General features: G+C 30.3%; 1 protein-coding gene and 1 long non-coding RNA gene across 2 annotated transcripts; both read left to right on the top strand.

Moving 5' to 3' along the window:
* The first annotated feature begins 13 nt into the window (after positions 1 to 13).
* LOC127731133 (coiled-coil domain-containing protein 89-like) lies at positions 14 to 12,493 on the top strand. Its single transcript, XM_052240060.1, has 7 exons — positions 14 to 239; positions 3,775 to 4,247; positions 6,367 to 6,497; positions 7,016 to 7,152; positions 7,346 to 7,428; positions 8,513 to 8,606; positions 11,939 to 12,493. The coding sequence occupies exons 1-7, from the start codon at positions 108 to 110 to the stop codon at positions 12,023 to 12,025; spliced, it is 1,137 nt and encodes a 378-aa protein (XP_052096020.1). The 5' UTR covers positions 14 to 107; the 3' UTR covers positions 12,026 to 12,493.
* A 17-nt stretch (positions 12,494 to 12,510) lies between these two features.
* Positions 12,511 to 16,265, top strand: LOC127731124 (uncharacterized). The gene is made up of 2 exons (XR_007995499.1): positions 12,511 to 15,054; positions 15,190 to 16,265. It is a non-coding gene; the product is annotated as an uncharacterized LOC127731124 (long non-coding RNA).
* The last annotated feature ends 1,101 nt before the right edge of the window (positions 16,266 to 17,366 follow it).

Raw genomic sequence — 17,366 nt, 5'->3', positions numbered from 1 at the left:
AAATGAACGGTATTTCCGGCGTCATGTTTCTGTGGTAGCCGTTTTGCCGTTTTGAATTTCTTACTTGTTTTCAACAGAAAAGTTGAACATGTTGCTTAATTTTAATTATGGATTCATCTCTTGCTCACCAAACACACTTTCTATATGAAAATTTTTCAAGTATTTTACTAGGACAAGACATGGCATCAAACACAAGGAATCCCAAAGAAATCAGAGAAATGGTTTCCGACAGCAACAAGGTGAAAAAAGTAAAAAAGAAACAATAATTGAATGTGTAGTGTTTATATTTGGTAACATATCTGTTTAGATGTAATGGTATTTGAAAACTTTTAAATGGAGCTACTGTTTGTAACAGTTTTCATTGGATCACACAAGGACCAAGTCAGATTATTTGCAGACATTGTTAGGGGGGGAGGGTGTGTGTGGTGTATTTGGACTAATTGCTATGTGATGGTTGTGAATAGTAAAAATATCCATCAGACGTGTCACCTTACCATAATTGAAGGATTTATAACCGTTTATCAGTAAGGTATCATTGACGAATTACTAAAATAATTCCAAATACATGAAAATATTAAATCAATTCCGTTAAAAAAAATTTATTCAAGGCGAAGTTATCATTAAAAATACAACAAACTGGTAATCACTGTGCCTATGTTGTTTCACCGAAAATGGTGTAAATAATGAATCTGGGTCTGTTTGCCCAAAATCATGTTCCCTCCCATTCTTGATCGCCCCCTTTCAAGTTTGCACCCCACACGTTCACACCCTTTTTAAAGTTTGTGTGTTGAATAAGTTTTTAATTGTTCTTTAGTTAGAGTATTGCTATAAAATATAGAAAATTCGTTTTTTTTATTGTTTAAAATTGTGAAATTCTAAAAACGTAAACCAGTTTTCTTTTGTGAATTATTTTCTAAAAAAAATGGATAATGAATATTGTCATGATGATCAAAGACTAAGTCATTCGTCTCTTAGGCTTGTGAAAGAAAGGCAGGAGATTCCAAACTATTCACAAACTGTTAAAAATAATTATCTTTCATTTTTTCATTAAAAATCTTCATTGTTTTTACTCCTACCAAGCTAACTACTTGTATTTTACTTTAAACCAAACACAACAATAATAACAAATTAGCTTTGTAAATACCAATTATATATAATTAACAGTAATCTTAAATAAATCACAATAAATAATTAATCATCTTATCACAAAAAAATATTTCATTAAAAAAATTATTTGTGAAAATATAAATATTTTGATATACAATGTATACATGTACATCTAAAAAACATCTCTTAATTCAACCGGTATTTGAATAAAAATAGGGTGCGAACAGACTCAAAGGGCTAAAGTGTGGGTTGCAAACCTGTAGGGTGCGAATGTGTTTTGGGAGCGAACGGACCCGATACCGTAAATAATAATTTAAACATGTTGAAATCACACAAATCTTAACAACATAAACAGCGGTAAATTTGAAAGCATCTGGCCCAATTTTCATTTCACCCGACGAAAAAGTCTGTGATAACTGAAAGGCGTTAATTATTACAGACATTATTTCTTTGTAAAATAACCGACGTGTTATTTCAACACAATTCATGACAGGAGGATATAACTCTGTCAGAATTCCCACAATAACAGTATACCTGTTATTTTCTGTAATAACTTGGAAGTTATACCCTTGACTGATATATATTTTCCATATTCTGGGTGGTGCTAGTTTGTAATTGTTACTGTGACTTGACTAAGTGTTGCTCTCAACCTATTGCAGATCATTCAAAATTTTGACCCAGTTGCAATTAAGTTTTATCAGAAGTTTTAACCAACTGCTGTAGAAAACCAGTCAAGCCATCAAAGTGCAAGTTGACAAAATAAAGCATACTTACAATCCTATAAAACTTTATTTCCACTTCATTGCTATTATGAAAATCTAGACACATATATATCATGTATATATTGTTATTGAAAAGAGTCATTTGAAAGGTAAGAGGTACATGTACATATAATAATTTTTGAATTGCTATCAAAATGTAAAAAATGACAAAATTGACATTGACAGTCTGTGCCAAACCTTGTTTGTCTGATTGTCCTGACCAACAAAAAAATTGACATTGAACCACCAACAGTGTTGTGTTGAGTTTCTTAATTGTTAAGAACAAAATCTGTGAAGGGTTCCATTGTCACTTGTAAATGTATAATGTTGACTATCAAAGACTAATTAGTCCATTTATCAGTAAAATACGGAATACTTTTTTGCTGCAGGAAGTTTCAATATTTCTGTGGTGTTAGGGACCTAAATGAATACAGATGATTTCAGATTTCTTGTACACTGTGACTAAATTTTGTATGCATTAGTACTTAAAGTTTTTAGCCTTTCATCATGACCATGCCTACATGTGTACATTTGTATATTGACCACTTTCAAAATGTACAGGAGTTAAAAAAATATATGACCAGATTTTTTTTATATGGTACATGTATGTATTGGCTTTGATTTACAGACAAAATCTTGTTATGGAAAATTTACTGTGAGTATTGATGTAACTTTTGGTTATGATTTTACAATCTCCATTCTTTCCTGCCTGACAATGATGCTGTTATATTAACTTGATTGATCAATAGGTGTGTCAAATTAACCTTTTTCTCTCTTTGTTCTTTTGAAAGATTTTGTGTTTTTTGTTTTCAGTTAACTGCATGCAAATGCTATTGTTATATGTATTAGAACATCAGCTTTTAGAAAAACATTTTCATACCTTCATATCATATATACATGTAAAACATACTTTACAAATAATTCATATCGCACTGATGACATTATGGCAGTTTATAACCCAGCAGTTATCACCAAAAGTATATGAACCAATGCAAAGCAAAAGTCCATCTACTTTTGGGAATATGACTGAATGGTCCTCAAACTGGTATTTGGCCAAAAATGATATGAATTATTTGTTGTGTTATGCTGAACAGTAAAATGTTCAGTTTACATTTTTACTGCAGATGCAATATATTTTTAAGCCATATTTATGGACTAAACAGGTATATGCTGTTTCCAGTGGTGCAGGGTGTCAGGATATGTTAAAGTTTGTGATTACATTGTAGGTCATTTTAAGGGAACCTACTAATGGTAAATTAATGATATTTAGTATGCAGTTGTATAAACATTGGCACATCTTATTTCCATTGAGATTAGTTGGCCTGTCCCCTCAGTCATTATCTTTGACTTTGAAGCTTTTGCATAGTTGTCATGTTAAAGTGTGTTATCAGGTCAGTTTAAGGGGAACTAATTAAAAATAAATGGTAAATTAAATTAATGATATTCTGTATGTAGTTGTATAAGCATTGGCACATCTCATTTCCATGTTTAGATTACATGTAGTTGGCCTTCACCCCTCAGTCATTATCTTTTGACTTTGAAACTTCTGCATAGTTTCCATGTTAAAGTTTGTGATTAGGTAAATTTTAGGGGAATCACTAATGATAAGTCAATGATATTTGATATGCAGTTGTATATATAGCATAAGCACATCTCATTTCAATAGAGGTTAGTTACCCCTACCCCTCAGTCATGGTCTATTGACTTTGCAACTTTAGCATAGTTGCCATGTTAAAGTTTGTGATTAGGTCAGTTAAGCAGAATCACTTATGATAAGTCAATGATATTTGGTATGTAGCTGTATGAGCTTTGCATTACAGTTTCTTTGAATCTTCAATCATATGTAGTTAGTTACATGTAGTTACATGTAGTTACATGTATTGATGAAAGTATTCATTCATTTCAGGATATGTCAGATATGCAGAGAAATTTGAGCAAGTTGAAATCTTTGTCAGAAGATGACAAAACAGAAACTGCTATGTTGCGGTCTCGTATAGATGAACAGTCACAACTCATAATGATATTAAAACAAAGAGCTGATGATGTGTCAAGAAAATCTCAAACTTTGGATAAAATTAACAAAGAAATGATGGACTTCAGAGAAAATGCACAGGAAATGTTGGATGGTGAAATAAGAAAATATAACATATTAAATGCAAGATTTGATGACCTAGCTTCTAATCATCAAGAACTAATTAAAATAAAGGATGAATACAAACGTTCAAATCAAGAGTTACGAATAGAAAATTCTCGTCTCAGGGAAGAAAATGAGAGAATATTTTCAGGTGCTATTTTGGAAAAAGACAAACAAATTGCAGAAATGGATAGAAAGTTATCAAGTTTTAAAGAGCAGTATAATATGCTGGAACAAAAGCACAGGTAATCTGGTTATGTTGAGCTAAAGTCCATACATATTCTTGTAATTCTCATTAGTGAATTTTGTTCTGTTTGAAATAATGTTTTGCTATTGATAGTCATTTGGAAAATAACATAAAAAACATCTCTAATGTATTATGAGCTTGAAAGTCAATAATTCAACCTCATTTGAATCTGTATTCATGCAACCTTTAATTTAACCTGTAGCACATGCTTATAAATATAAGGAGATGTGGTATGATTGCCAATGAGACAACTATCCACCAAAGTTCAAATAAAGTGGATGTAAGCAATTAAAGGCAACCGTACTGCCTTCAACAATGAGAAAAAACCATACCATATTATTAGTCTGCTATAAAAGGCCTCGACATGAAAAATATGAAACAATTCACTTGAGAATACTAACGGCCTAATTTATAACAAAACAATTTACGAAAAACAAATATGACAGACATGAACTAACGACAACAACTGAACTGTAGGCTCCTGACTTGGGACAGGCACATATAGAATGTGGCGGGGTTAATAGAAATAAGAAGATTAAACATGTTTGTGAGCGCTTAACCCTCCCGCTAACAAGGGACAGTGGTGAAACAGAACAACATAAGAACAAACTATAAAAATCAGTTGAAAAAGGCTTTACTCATCAGATCTATACAAAGCAGAAAAACATCAAACAAAAACACAGAATGGACGTGGCAGGGTATTTATCCATCCCTCATCCTTAACAATAAAAGAGACACTAAGTACAGATCTGAGAGTACTCACAGTTATTGACAGCTTGTTCAAAGCCAATAACAACTAATAAAAAAAAATCAAGTATCTAAGACTAAAATATCAATCAGTACTACACATTCAACATCCTAAGGATTTCATGTAAAGACGTCATCAACAGTCTGAGGAAAACATGACCTTGTGTAATGCCAAAATAAAGGTATCGACAGGTTGTAGAACTGTTAAAGTTCATATGTGTATAACAATACTATTTAGTATGATTTTAATTGACTGATAACAAAATCAATATTTATACCAATATAAACAATACTCAAAGATCTAATTATAGTGTTGCATTGGCCATGGTAACCTTTTAGAATAAGTTTATTTAAAGGATTGGTAAGTTTACCTGGATCGTATATAAATTTCCGGGCTCAGTAAACAACATCACTGTAAAATTTAGGATGTGCTTTTCTGGCTGAAATAAGTTTTTTAACATGTTTACAGGTACAGCCAAACTTGCAAACCAAATCTTTGTATCTATGGAAGAATTTAGTAAAGGTTTTAAGTAATTTGTGGTAACAAAATCCCTGACCTTATAATTTACCAGTAAAACATAGATTACGCTCATTGAAATGAAAAATGTCTTGTCTATTTATATTAAAGATTTAAATCAGTCATACATGTATGGCCATCTGCAGTCTTCAGAGGTTATCTCTGTAATCATTGTAATGGTTATTAGATGGCATCTAGTCTAAAACAAGCATGAAATCCAATGAGTTCGTGCATTGTTGATTGATTCTTTTGGACTTTTTTTTAATTTGGATTAATCTTGATATAAATAAAATATGAGAATTTGAGTCAAATCAATGAAAAAGAATTTGGCAGCAAATGGCCCATTAAGGAATTGAAAAATATATATATATATATAAGCATTTTTATTTTGATGGACATACTGGTGGTTTACTTCACATCTATCTTTTTACACATCAAACATAGTAGATATTAGATAGCTATAAGTATACTTGAGAGAAAATCCCAAATATATGAAGTAGCTACTTTATCTTATAACTGTATCTTATAATCTTGTACAATACAGAGAACTCTCCAAAGTCCAAGGATGCTGAGTCTGAAGATAATATATACAGACCACGAATCTATCTATAATAGCAAATACCAAAACTACAACAAAATATAACAGACACCCTCTGAACATGTTCAGATGATATGCAGACCTTAATTGCTTGCATTCAGCATGTTAAGTTTTAATAATTTCCCCTGTATCAAATCAAAAGTTTGTTATAATTAATCATAAATACTCATTATATACATGATATATCAATGTAATTAATGGGCCTATAATTACATAGTCATATTTTTATTACAATTTCTTTTATATAATTTTCAGACAGCTACAACAAGACATGAAAGGTAAAGAAGACGGTTTACGAAATGAGATAAAAACCGTCCAGGAAAACTACAGAACTGAAGTCAAAATGTTACAGAGCAAGTTACAAGATTCAGAGGAAAGATTGAAGGGTACTTAAGACTTAATGATAAGCTTACAGGGATGAAATAATGACAAACTGGACATTTCTATTCCTTATAGTATAGATACATAAATAAATTATTAGTTCACCTAAGTGAAGTTGAAGGGGACTATTGGACTACCCCTGACACCAACTTATGCATGTTACAACTTTATATTTATTGAAATACCTCATTATTTGAAAGTTTTAATGCATAGAAGATTTTGGGAGTATGGTTTGATAAGATGTATTGATTAAAGTTTTCAGATTTGTAATGATATTTCTGTAAATTTGAGAAGATTCTCTGATACAGAATTGACCAACCTATTTTATTTTTTTTTATTATGAGAATATAAGAATTACATGTAAGGTAAAATTTAGAAAAAAGAAATATATACTTTTCTGGTTTTATATATTGTGTGTTACACGCAACATATATTTGATCAAAAATAGAGATAAACAGATATATCTAATACAATATTTCAATTAAAGAAAGATATTAATTGAAACTGATGTATTTTATTAAAGGTGCTAATTACAAACTGCAGAATCAGATTGAGGGAAGAAAATCCTTAGATGTGGAGTCTCAACATAGAATACAGCAACTTACCAAAGAAAAGGATGAACTGTTAGATCTTGCTATGCAGAGAGGAAAGATAGTTCAGGTATTTCAATTGATAAACAATCTTATAAGTGACATGCATCATATATTTAGAAAAGATATGGGGTACGTGTCAATGAGACTGCAACTCAATGGTACAAAAATAACTAAACTAGTAATTGGCAAATTATGATTACCAATTTAATGAAGGAAACCTTTTTTCCTTTTGTTCATACAAATAAAAATTATTTTTTTAGAGAGAACAAACAGAGAATAAGAAATTACAAAGAAGGATTGAAGACATGGAAAAAGCTGTTCAAACAATGGAAGAAAAATTTGAGTAAGTTGAATCTTGCAGTGAAAAAAACCCCAGTGTTTGTTATAACTGACAGCTAAGTAGAAAGTTAGAAAATCAATTAAATTATTATGAAAAATTTTAGGTGGTCATATTTGAATAGCTATAACTGTGTGATTTTAAAAAGATATAAAGACAACTGATGTGTCATAATGATATTAAAGGAGAGATAAGGACTAAGCATTTCAAAAGAGTTGATAAACTACCATTACCTGCACATTGTAAATGATCATATTTGGAGGAAAATAAAAAAAATAATTCCATCATTCTTCTAAATAAGCATTGTCATCTTCAGACATACTACATGTATGTTTATTTCATTCTTAAAGAGCATGGAATTACTGCTAACATGTGTATAAGATTGTGGATGTAAGCCAGTAAGGCCTACTTAAAAGTTAAGTTGATATTGAGTACTTGTGATGTATTAGGTCATTAGAACTAAATAGATCCATCCATTATTCCATATTAGGACATGCTATTACTAATCTGAACATGATGATTTCAACAAGAAGAAGATACAAAAAATATTCAAATTTTCTCAAATTACGGCATCTTTTTAATATTTCCTTATTTGTATTATGATAAACATTGTGTTTAATCAGTAGCTCATTGATTTTTCTTTCTTTTAGTATCTCCTCTGTCTTTGTATATCAACAGATGAAAAAGATATAGCACTCTAAACATACACAGTTGTATTTAAAAAAAATAGACTGTTGTGCTATCTTATAGATACACTATTTTGAATGAATTTTTAATATGACTGTCATTGTATGTTTATTGACCTTGAATTAAAATATGAAACAACAAAAAAAGTAAATCATTCTTTTTTTATTTGCTAGAAACATAACATTTTCATTGTGGTCATAAACTATATTCAAGAAGATTTATTATCTTTATATTAATTGATGTGAACATAGTAAGTTATTGACTTCCATGAAGTGGTCTTCCTTACAGTGACAAATGATGTTTCCTTTAGTGTTATGGCTTTGTTATGGTCTTTAATTTCTAAAGTGACTTGCCTTTTTTTTCAATTGTTTTTATCATTTTATATATCAAAATTGTATTGCAGAAGAGAGGCCACAGCTGTTAATGCTAACCTTCAGGTAAGACGGCTGAGAGAAGAGGCTTCTGATGCAGGTCATAAATATACTGAAGTTGTCAAAGTAAGTAATATGTATTGATGATGTTCTTCCTTTTTTATACGACCGCAAAAAAATTTTGCGGTCGTATATTGGTATGACATTGGCGTCGTCGTTGTTGTCCAAAGACACATTGGTTTTCGCACTCTAACTTTAGTTTAAGTGAATGGATCTCTATGAAATTTTACAAGAAGGTTCCATACCACAAAAGGAAGGTGGGGATTGATTTTGGGGGTTATGGTACCAACAGTTAAGGAATTAGGGGCCAAAAAGGGGCCACAAATAAGCATTTTTGTAACTTCCAGACATAACTTGTGTGTTAGTATATGGATCTCTCTGATATTGTACCACAAGGTTCCATATCACAAAGGGAATGCTGGGATTGATTTTGGTGGTAATTGCCTCCAAATTTTAGGAATTAGGGGCCAAAAAGGGGCAAAAAAACAAGCATTTTTCTAGTTTCATGACAATAACTTGTGTGTAAGTGTATGGATCTCTCTGACATTGTACCACAAGGTTCCATATCACAAAGGGAATGCTGGGATTGATTTTGGGGGTAATTGCCTCAAAATTTTAGGAATTAGCAGACAAAAAGGAGCAAAAAACAAGCAGTTTTCTAGTTTCTAGACAATAACTTGTGTGTAAGTGTATGGATCTTTCTGAAATTGTATTACCAGGTTCCATATCACAAAGGGAAAGCTGGAATTGAGTTTGGGGGTAATTGCCCAAAACGTTTAGGAATAAGGGGCCAAAAAGGGGCCAAAAATAAGCATTTTTCTAGTTTCCAGACAATTACTTGTGTTCAAGGGTATGGATCTCTCTGAAATTGTACTGCAGAGTACCATACCACAAAGGGAAGGCTGGGATTGATTTTGGGGGTAATTGCCTCAAAATTTTAAGAATTAGGGGCCATAAAAGGGAAAAAAACAAGCATTTTTCTAGTTTCAGGACAATAACTTGTGTGTAAGTGGTTCTTTATGAAATTGTACTACAAGGTTCCATATCACAAAGGGAAAGCTGGGTTTGAGTTTGGGGGTAATTGCCCTAAATGTTTAGGAATTTGGGGCCAAAAAGGGGCCAAAAAACAAGCATTTTTCTTGTTTCCAGACAATAACTTGTGTTCAAGTGTATGGATCTCTCTGAAATTGTACTGCAAGGTACCATACCACAAAGGGAAGGCTGGGATTGAGTTTGGGGGTGATGAATCATAAGGGGGTTCAAAAAATTTGGGGGGGGGATTTTTTTTTCCTTTTTTTTCTTTAAAATTCTCTTATTTTAAATTGGTTATTTCTGATTTATATATAAAAGCAAATAATAATGATATGGTTTAAAAGGTAAATTAAAAATTTTTAAGTTCTTAGACCACATTCATTCTGTGTCAGAAACCTATGCTGTGTCAAGTATTTAATTACAATCCAAATTCAGTGCTGTATCAAGCTTGAATGTTGTGACCATACTTGCCCCAACTGTTCAGTGTTCGACCTCTGCGGTCGTATCAAGCTGCGCCCCAGCGGAGCATTTTATTGTATCTTATAATTACTAATATTTTACAAATGCATTATAATATTTTTTTTTATTTTTATATTTTTTTTTAATTTTTTTTTACTTAAGGTATAAGGGGAGGTGACTCAGAAATTGTGTCATTTTTTCACATGAATCACATCAAGCTCAATGACCTATCCTTTTTATCATGTCTTTGAACATATCACAATATGTACTTCATTTTGGCAAAGTATGAACTACCGGTATTCTATCATTTTTTCTTTATACACCTACACCACATTAAATGGTTTATATTTAACAAGGTCTAGAGAAGTACTAGTATGTCAACTCTTTCCAACACCAAGGCCAACATTTAAAAAAAAATGTGTGCAGTCAACAAAACACTGCAAAAGAAAACTAAAGAATGATCTATTCCAATATGTTAATTTTATTCCTACTGATAAAATTTGTAATAAATTGCAGTAGTTAGACTTAAAAATTGCTCTCAAAATTAAATTATTTTTGTCAAAGACTGCATCTATCAACAATTTATCATTAAAACGAAATGAATAAAAAAACACAGCCACTCCCCTGGTGTGTTTGATAAGAAAATTCATTAAAAATCATGGAAAATAATTGCTTATTATATAGTTATCAAAAGATAATACTATAGAAAGAAATATTTTCTATATTTTTGAATATTCAATGTCCTATTGACATTATAATGAATTGAAAGCTCATATTTTGGGTTCAGAATGTGAAAGCTAATAGTATGGAATTTTAGCTCTTTATTCATAAATACATTTTCGTCTGATTTCAGTTGCAAAAAAAAATAGAATATACACAGTGATGTTTTTATTGACTGTCATATAAAATCAAATCAAATTATTTTTTTTCTCTCCTTGGTCATCTTGTAAACAAGGTTGGTGACTTATACATTTTACACAGCAATTCTTAACAGAATAAAAGTGGTAAAAACATTTAGGGTTAATTTAAGGAACAGTAACTGGGCTATGCCACAGATTTTGGAAAAATTTTGCATACAACTTTGGCTTGTTGAATTATATCTGAAAATAGAAAAAATAATGCCTTTATCTCTTTTATTTTCTGAAACATTACTGATTGAATTCTTTCAAAAAAGGTGAACATTTGTATAGAAAGCACATAAAAACGGAGAAAAACATTCTTAAATTTGTTTTAAATCATCAAATCTCCAATTTCAAATCCATAGATTTTTCTTCAAAAACTGTATGTTGTTGATACATACATTTCTGTTGTAATGATATGAAATAATCATATGGTCATCAACTTGGTTTTTGGTGTATTAACCAATCTGTTACTTTTTTGATGGAGGAAAGTCAAAAAATGACATTTTACGGCATACAAGGCAATGTCGTTTTGTGGTATTTTTTCACCTAGTACACCACTTTGAATGATGTATACTGTAAAAACAAAGTAGGTGACCCAATTAATTTTTTACATCATTCAAACGGAACTTTTTGTACCAACAACATATAATATTTAAGAAAAATCTATGGGTTATAAATTGGAAATTTGATGATTTTAAGACAAATTTTTAAATTTTTTCACCAATTTTATGTGCTTTCTATATAAGTGATCACCTAGTTTTATAGAAGAATTCAATCAGTAATATGTCACAAAATAAAAAAAAATTAAATGCATTATTTTTTCGATTTTCAGTTAAAATTCAATGAGCCAAAGTTGTATGCAAAATTTTAAGAAAATCTGTGACGTATCCCATTTACTAAACTTGACCTTGATAAATGAAGGAAATCTCAAAGTGGTTTAAAATGGTGGATATGCCCTTAAACTTTGTCTGTTATGCAAATTAAACATTTGATTTTATTTTACAGGAATTTGAAGCATACAGAAAGCACTCTCAGACATTGTTACAAAGAGAAAAAGATCTGAATGAGAGATTAAGACATCTAGCAGGATAGCTTGTACCTAGGAGATTATTGCTGAGATTGAATTGTAGTGTAACAGTATGATACAAATTATATACATATGATGTACCCGTAATGGATGGATAAAAATGAGAAGTTAATCAACCATATTTACTTAATCAGAAAAAGAAGATATTGATATTATGAAATGCATCATCTATATATTTGTTAAAATCAAAGATAAGGAATAATTTAAACCAAACAACACAATTAGAATGTTAAAAATAGTGAAATACTGATAAAGGGAGTATATCAGTCCATCACTATCTTAAGTCAGAAATAACAACAAATGATAGGGCCAGATTATTAATGAAATATTGTAAGCTAAGAACAAGGTATGATTTGGGGTCAATACATTTCAAGCTATATGAACTTATAACAAAACAATGCCTTTTTTAGTTATAAACATACCCTTTTCATGATTTTGACAGCCATGAAATGACAGTAAATCCTGTAAAATGGTGAATACATTGTATTTAGAAAAAAAATAACTATTTGTTTTGTACATGGTAAGAAATATTATAGAGCACAACCATTGCCCCAAAAATATATTTAAACAGTAACTGTTGTTTATCTGTTCACTGGCAAAAAGTTTATTTTTGGGTGACGCTTGTAGTCAATGATAATTTAGCCAAAATATTCCTTTAATTAGTCCCTATTGTAGCTAAATATGTGACAAATATGGGTTATGATGTCACAGTCAAATTGTGTAATAAAGGCTTGGCTAATATTTACATTTTTTAACAAGTGTTTCTTAGGATGCTTAAAAATTACTTCAGTAGAAGTAAAATTTTTCTTTTTGGTAATTTACAGGTCACAATAAGCCCCGAATTGTACCTTGTCCTATGGATGCAGGAATGCAATTCAAGTGTGAGGCTTTTTTATAATAACAACAACAAATACGGTATATGTTTTGAATGATGAGAATTTTAAAATCTTTTGTAAGGGGAGATAACTCAGATAGTTTTATAGTATAAAGTAATGTACAATTCAATATGAAGTATGAACAGATTCTCTAATTTTTTACTACTCCAATCTACTTTTAAACTGATTGTAAAGTGATTGTATTTGATATTTTTGAGTGTACTAGTACAATGTTGCACATTGAAATAAGAAAGCATTATATATGTACACCAGAGCCTTATCTTATTAATTTCCTGACCTCAGAATATAATTAGAGATATATGATCTAGCTTTTCTGCGTCAATATTGAAGATTAAGTTTCTTACAAATGCATGAAAAATCCTTTCTTTTTTGTCTGGTGCACATACAAACAAGACCCAACAACATGAGTGGACAATATCTCAAATAAATTAACGGGTAATTATAAAACTTGCCATGTATCTCAAAGACTTAATTTGTTACTTGATATTATTATACATTGTAGTTGTAACAACAAACAAATTACTGTGTTTGGTAGGACATTTTTACATAGGTGTTTGGTAGGACATTTTAACATGTGTATCACCTGATCTGATTCTTACTTGTTATGGTGATTTTTCATCGAATACGACCATTGATTCTTTTATTTTCTGCAGATTTCAAAACTGTCAAAGAAACAAAAACTAAATTTTAAGTTAGGTTAAGTTAGTTATTTTATAAGTTTTAACATTATTGATTTTTTTTAAATGAATATTTAATTATTGATCATGTTTATGGATATTTAATTCATGTGTATTTTCATCACTTAAGTTTGATTACCAAATCTTCCACCTCCATTAATGTCAACCACTTTATAGAATACTGTAAAGATTGTCAATTTACATCCAATATGTTCTCCTTGTGTACACTATTTACTGAATATGTAATAGAAAACTTGGCAAACTTAAGAGGAATGTATTGAGAATTGAAACTGTTTATGTGTAGAATTTGCACAAATAATACCCTTGTGAAGATATTTTTACTTGCAGAATTTGTTTTTTTTATTGTATCACTTTGAAATACTGCGATTTTATGATTTTTGGGAGAGGGGCGCACAAGAAATCATTAGGTGATGGAAAGTTTGATTTGTACTCAAATTTGAAGAAAAAACCTTCATTTTTTGCAGAAATTTAATTAATCTGTTTTTAATACCCCTGAAAGGTCTAATAGAATTATGGTATTAACTTTATTATACCCCTGCTTAGGGAAGCAAGGTTTAGTGATCATTTTGTCTGTTGTTTCATTCATTCGTTAGTATGTTCATTCATCTGTTTGCTCGATTTTGTACTGTGACTCTTCGTTAAAGAATGACTGGGTTCGTATGAAACACGAGTCCATCAAGTATCTTATGTCATACTGCACCTCATATTATTTCATCAATTGTCTTCCTGTATTAAACAGATACCTTATGAAAATCTCTGCCTGTTAATTTCAATTAGATTTTACCTTTCTGAAACTGCTTCTGACAAAAAAGAAAACTGTGGTCAGGATATTATTATGTTGGTTACACTATCTTATAATAAATATACACTCTTCTTACCATGTTTAAGTTTTGTATTTTGATGGTAAAGTCATGTTTGCAAGAAAAATATATGTTATTTATATATTTTCTGCCTATGATATTGTTATATTTTTAATGTAATGTCCATCCATGAAATTGTAAAACCTTTGTTATATTTATTTTAGAATGTCTGTGATATCCTTATGCCTCGGTTAGATTTGTTATAGAATGTCCGTCCACAAAATTCTTATTATTTCTTTATATGTATAATCATAGAATGTATATTGAAGATACTCTTAGCAGCCCTTAATTGTCTTTTATATTAAACCCCAATCAATTACCTTGTCCGTCTGTTCGTTCGTTTGCCCAATATTTTTGGTACTACTGAACAATGACTTCATATTTGGTCAGATGTTTGATGTTGATGAGTTGTAATATGTGAGCATAGAAGACAGGATGTATTATGGTATACCATTGTGTGTCCATCCATCCGTCTGTGTGTCAACACTTTGTATGATAACTCAAATTTGCTCTAACCAATTTTTATAAAACTTTTACACAACATTAGAATTGACGGAAGAAAGCTCACTTTCAATACAAGGTTTTTTTTCACAAAGTGTGCACTTACTCCACTATTCCTGAATTGATTTCCTCCAAACTTTACATTTTTGTAGGGATTGATGAAAAGGAGCTCTCTAATTTCCATAGTTACAGAACTTTAACTGTTACATATAAGGCAATTTTTCACAAATTGCGCACTAACTTCAGTATTCTTGGATTGATTTCCTCCAAACTTTGTGGGGATTGATGAAAAAAGCACTATTTTGATTTTTAAAATTTTCCGGTTTGTCAATCCAGAGTTAAGGGAATTTAATTGTCAGATTTTAGTAAATTTTTCACATATTGTACTATAACTTGAGTTTGCTTGGATTGATTTAGTGGAGTCTTTACATAATTGTTGGAATTGGTAAACATAAAAAACTGTTCAATTTAAAAAACGGTAGCCTCAGGCATGTTGATCTACAGAGCTATGTTATTTGCTTATGATTAAATGCCTGTGAAATTACCCATTTTATTCTTGCAACAATTTCAATATGCACAATAAAGGTGTATCATGTGCTCTTGGCGCAGCTGTTTATTTGGATGTGTCGGAAACCAAATTCCAGTTTGTTGACTTATTTTCTATGTGTAGAATGATCTTAATATTTTCGTCATACATTTCTTAGGTGCTTCTGATCATAATGACTTTATACTTAGTGAGCAACTTAGCGGTAATGAGAGTGCTTTTTGTATCTGTCAGAAACCTATCTGCTTCTTGTTTTCTGATACTCTGAATTACAATAGAGCTATAACTAACGCAACTAAATTTGCAACCTCTTGTTTATTTTTATATCGTTTAATGTTTGTACATGAAATCTGTTACATTTGTCACAGAGTGACTGCCCATGATTATATGTGTTTCATAACTTAGTTGATATACAAGATGTTTTATAGATATATGTTGATTTCTGTGATATACATTATTAACTGCTGAACATCATACTGCTGAATATACTTAATGTATGACCTTGGTTAAATCAAGGGTTAATAGATATTAATGTGTAATTAAACTATAAAAACAAAGAGCAGAGGGACCATATCAAAATGCTTTAGATGAAAACATACTCTGCTTTTACCTAAAAAGGGAAAACCTATAGGTATTCATTTTATGATTTTCATACTCACAATGTTTGGAGTGTGGTATTCAAGCTTCTTTTGATGACTTTCTAGATGTGTTTTCCAGAGTTACAGAACTTTGATTGTCAAGAAATCTTTGTGATTCTTTTATTTTCATTGGTACCAATTTTCTTTGATTTAAAAAAAAAACGAATCCTCCTAGATAGTTGATTTTGTAGTTTTTCAAAATTCTGCAAACAAGGTTAGGAAATTTGTTCTTCATTGAACATTTGCATTTCTGGTTAACATAAATCATAAAATCAAAAAAAATAGTACTCCAAGATTGATGTCATACTTTTATTTTAATATGTTTAGTATTGTAATTGTGGATTTCAGTTGTAGTGCTCTAAACAAATATTTCAATAATCTTTTGTTTTTGTGTCAATAATACTAATTATATATATATATATATATATATATAATGAAACATGTTAAAAACATATTTCTCATTCTCTTATTAATCCAACTGATAGAAAATTGGTTTAACCTTAAATGTACAGTCAGACCCAAAGTGATATGTATATTGTAAACAATATTTTACTGTTAGACTAATGAATGTGATATATTTTCTATAATATTTATTTTATTTGTTGCTCTAAATGATTAAAAAAAATTTAAATAAACTATTTATAATAAATAATATTTGTAAAATAAATTTGATTTTATGTTTTACTAGTATATTGATTTATACAACAGCTACAAAAGTAAGGATGAAAGAAGGACACAAAATTATTGTAAAGATGAAATAAAAACTAATAAAAATGAGCAGTTAAAGAATAACAAATACTGCAACACATACAACGAAATAGCCAGTAAAAACGTCACAAAAACACAATCAACAAAATCATCCACAAAACCTAACACTACTATAGCCAGTAAAAACAGGACAAAAAACAAGACAAAAACACAATCATCTACAAGACTCTACACTACTATAGCCAGTAAAAACAAGACAAAAACATAATCATCCACAAGACTCCATAGAGTCTATACTACTATAGCCAGTAAAAACAAGACAAAAACACAATCATCTACAAGACTCTATACTACTATAGCCAGTAAAAACAAGACAAAAACATAATCATCTACAAGACTCTACACTACTATAGCCAGTAAAAACAAGACAAAAACATAATCATCCACAAGACTCCATAGAGTCTATACTACTATAGCCAGTAAAAACAAGACAAAAACACA

Source organism: Mytilus californianus, unplaced genomic scaffold, assembly GCF_021869535.1.
Source record: "Mytilus californianus isolate M0D057914Y unplaced genomic scaffold, xbMytCali1.0.p SCAF_2, whole genome shotgun sequence".
NCBI classification, from domain to species: Eukaryota; Metazoa; Mollusca; class Bivalvia; order Mytilida; family Mytilidae; genus Mytilus; species Mytilus californianus.
This window is presented reverse-complemented; position numbering and strand designations above follow the sequence as displayed.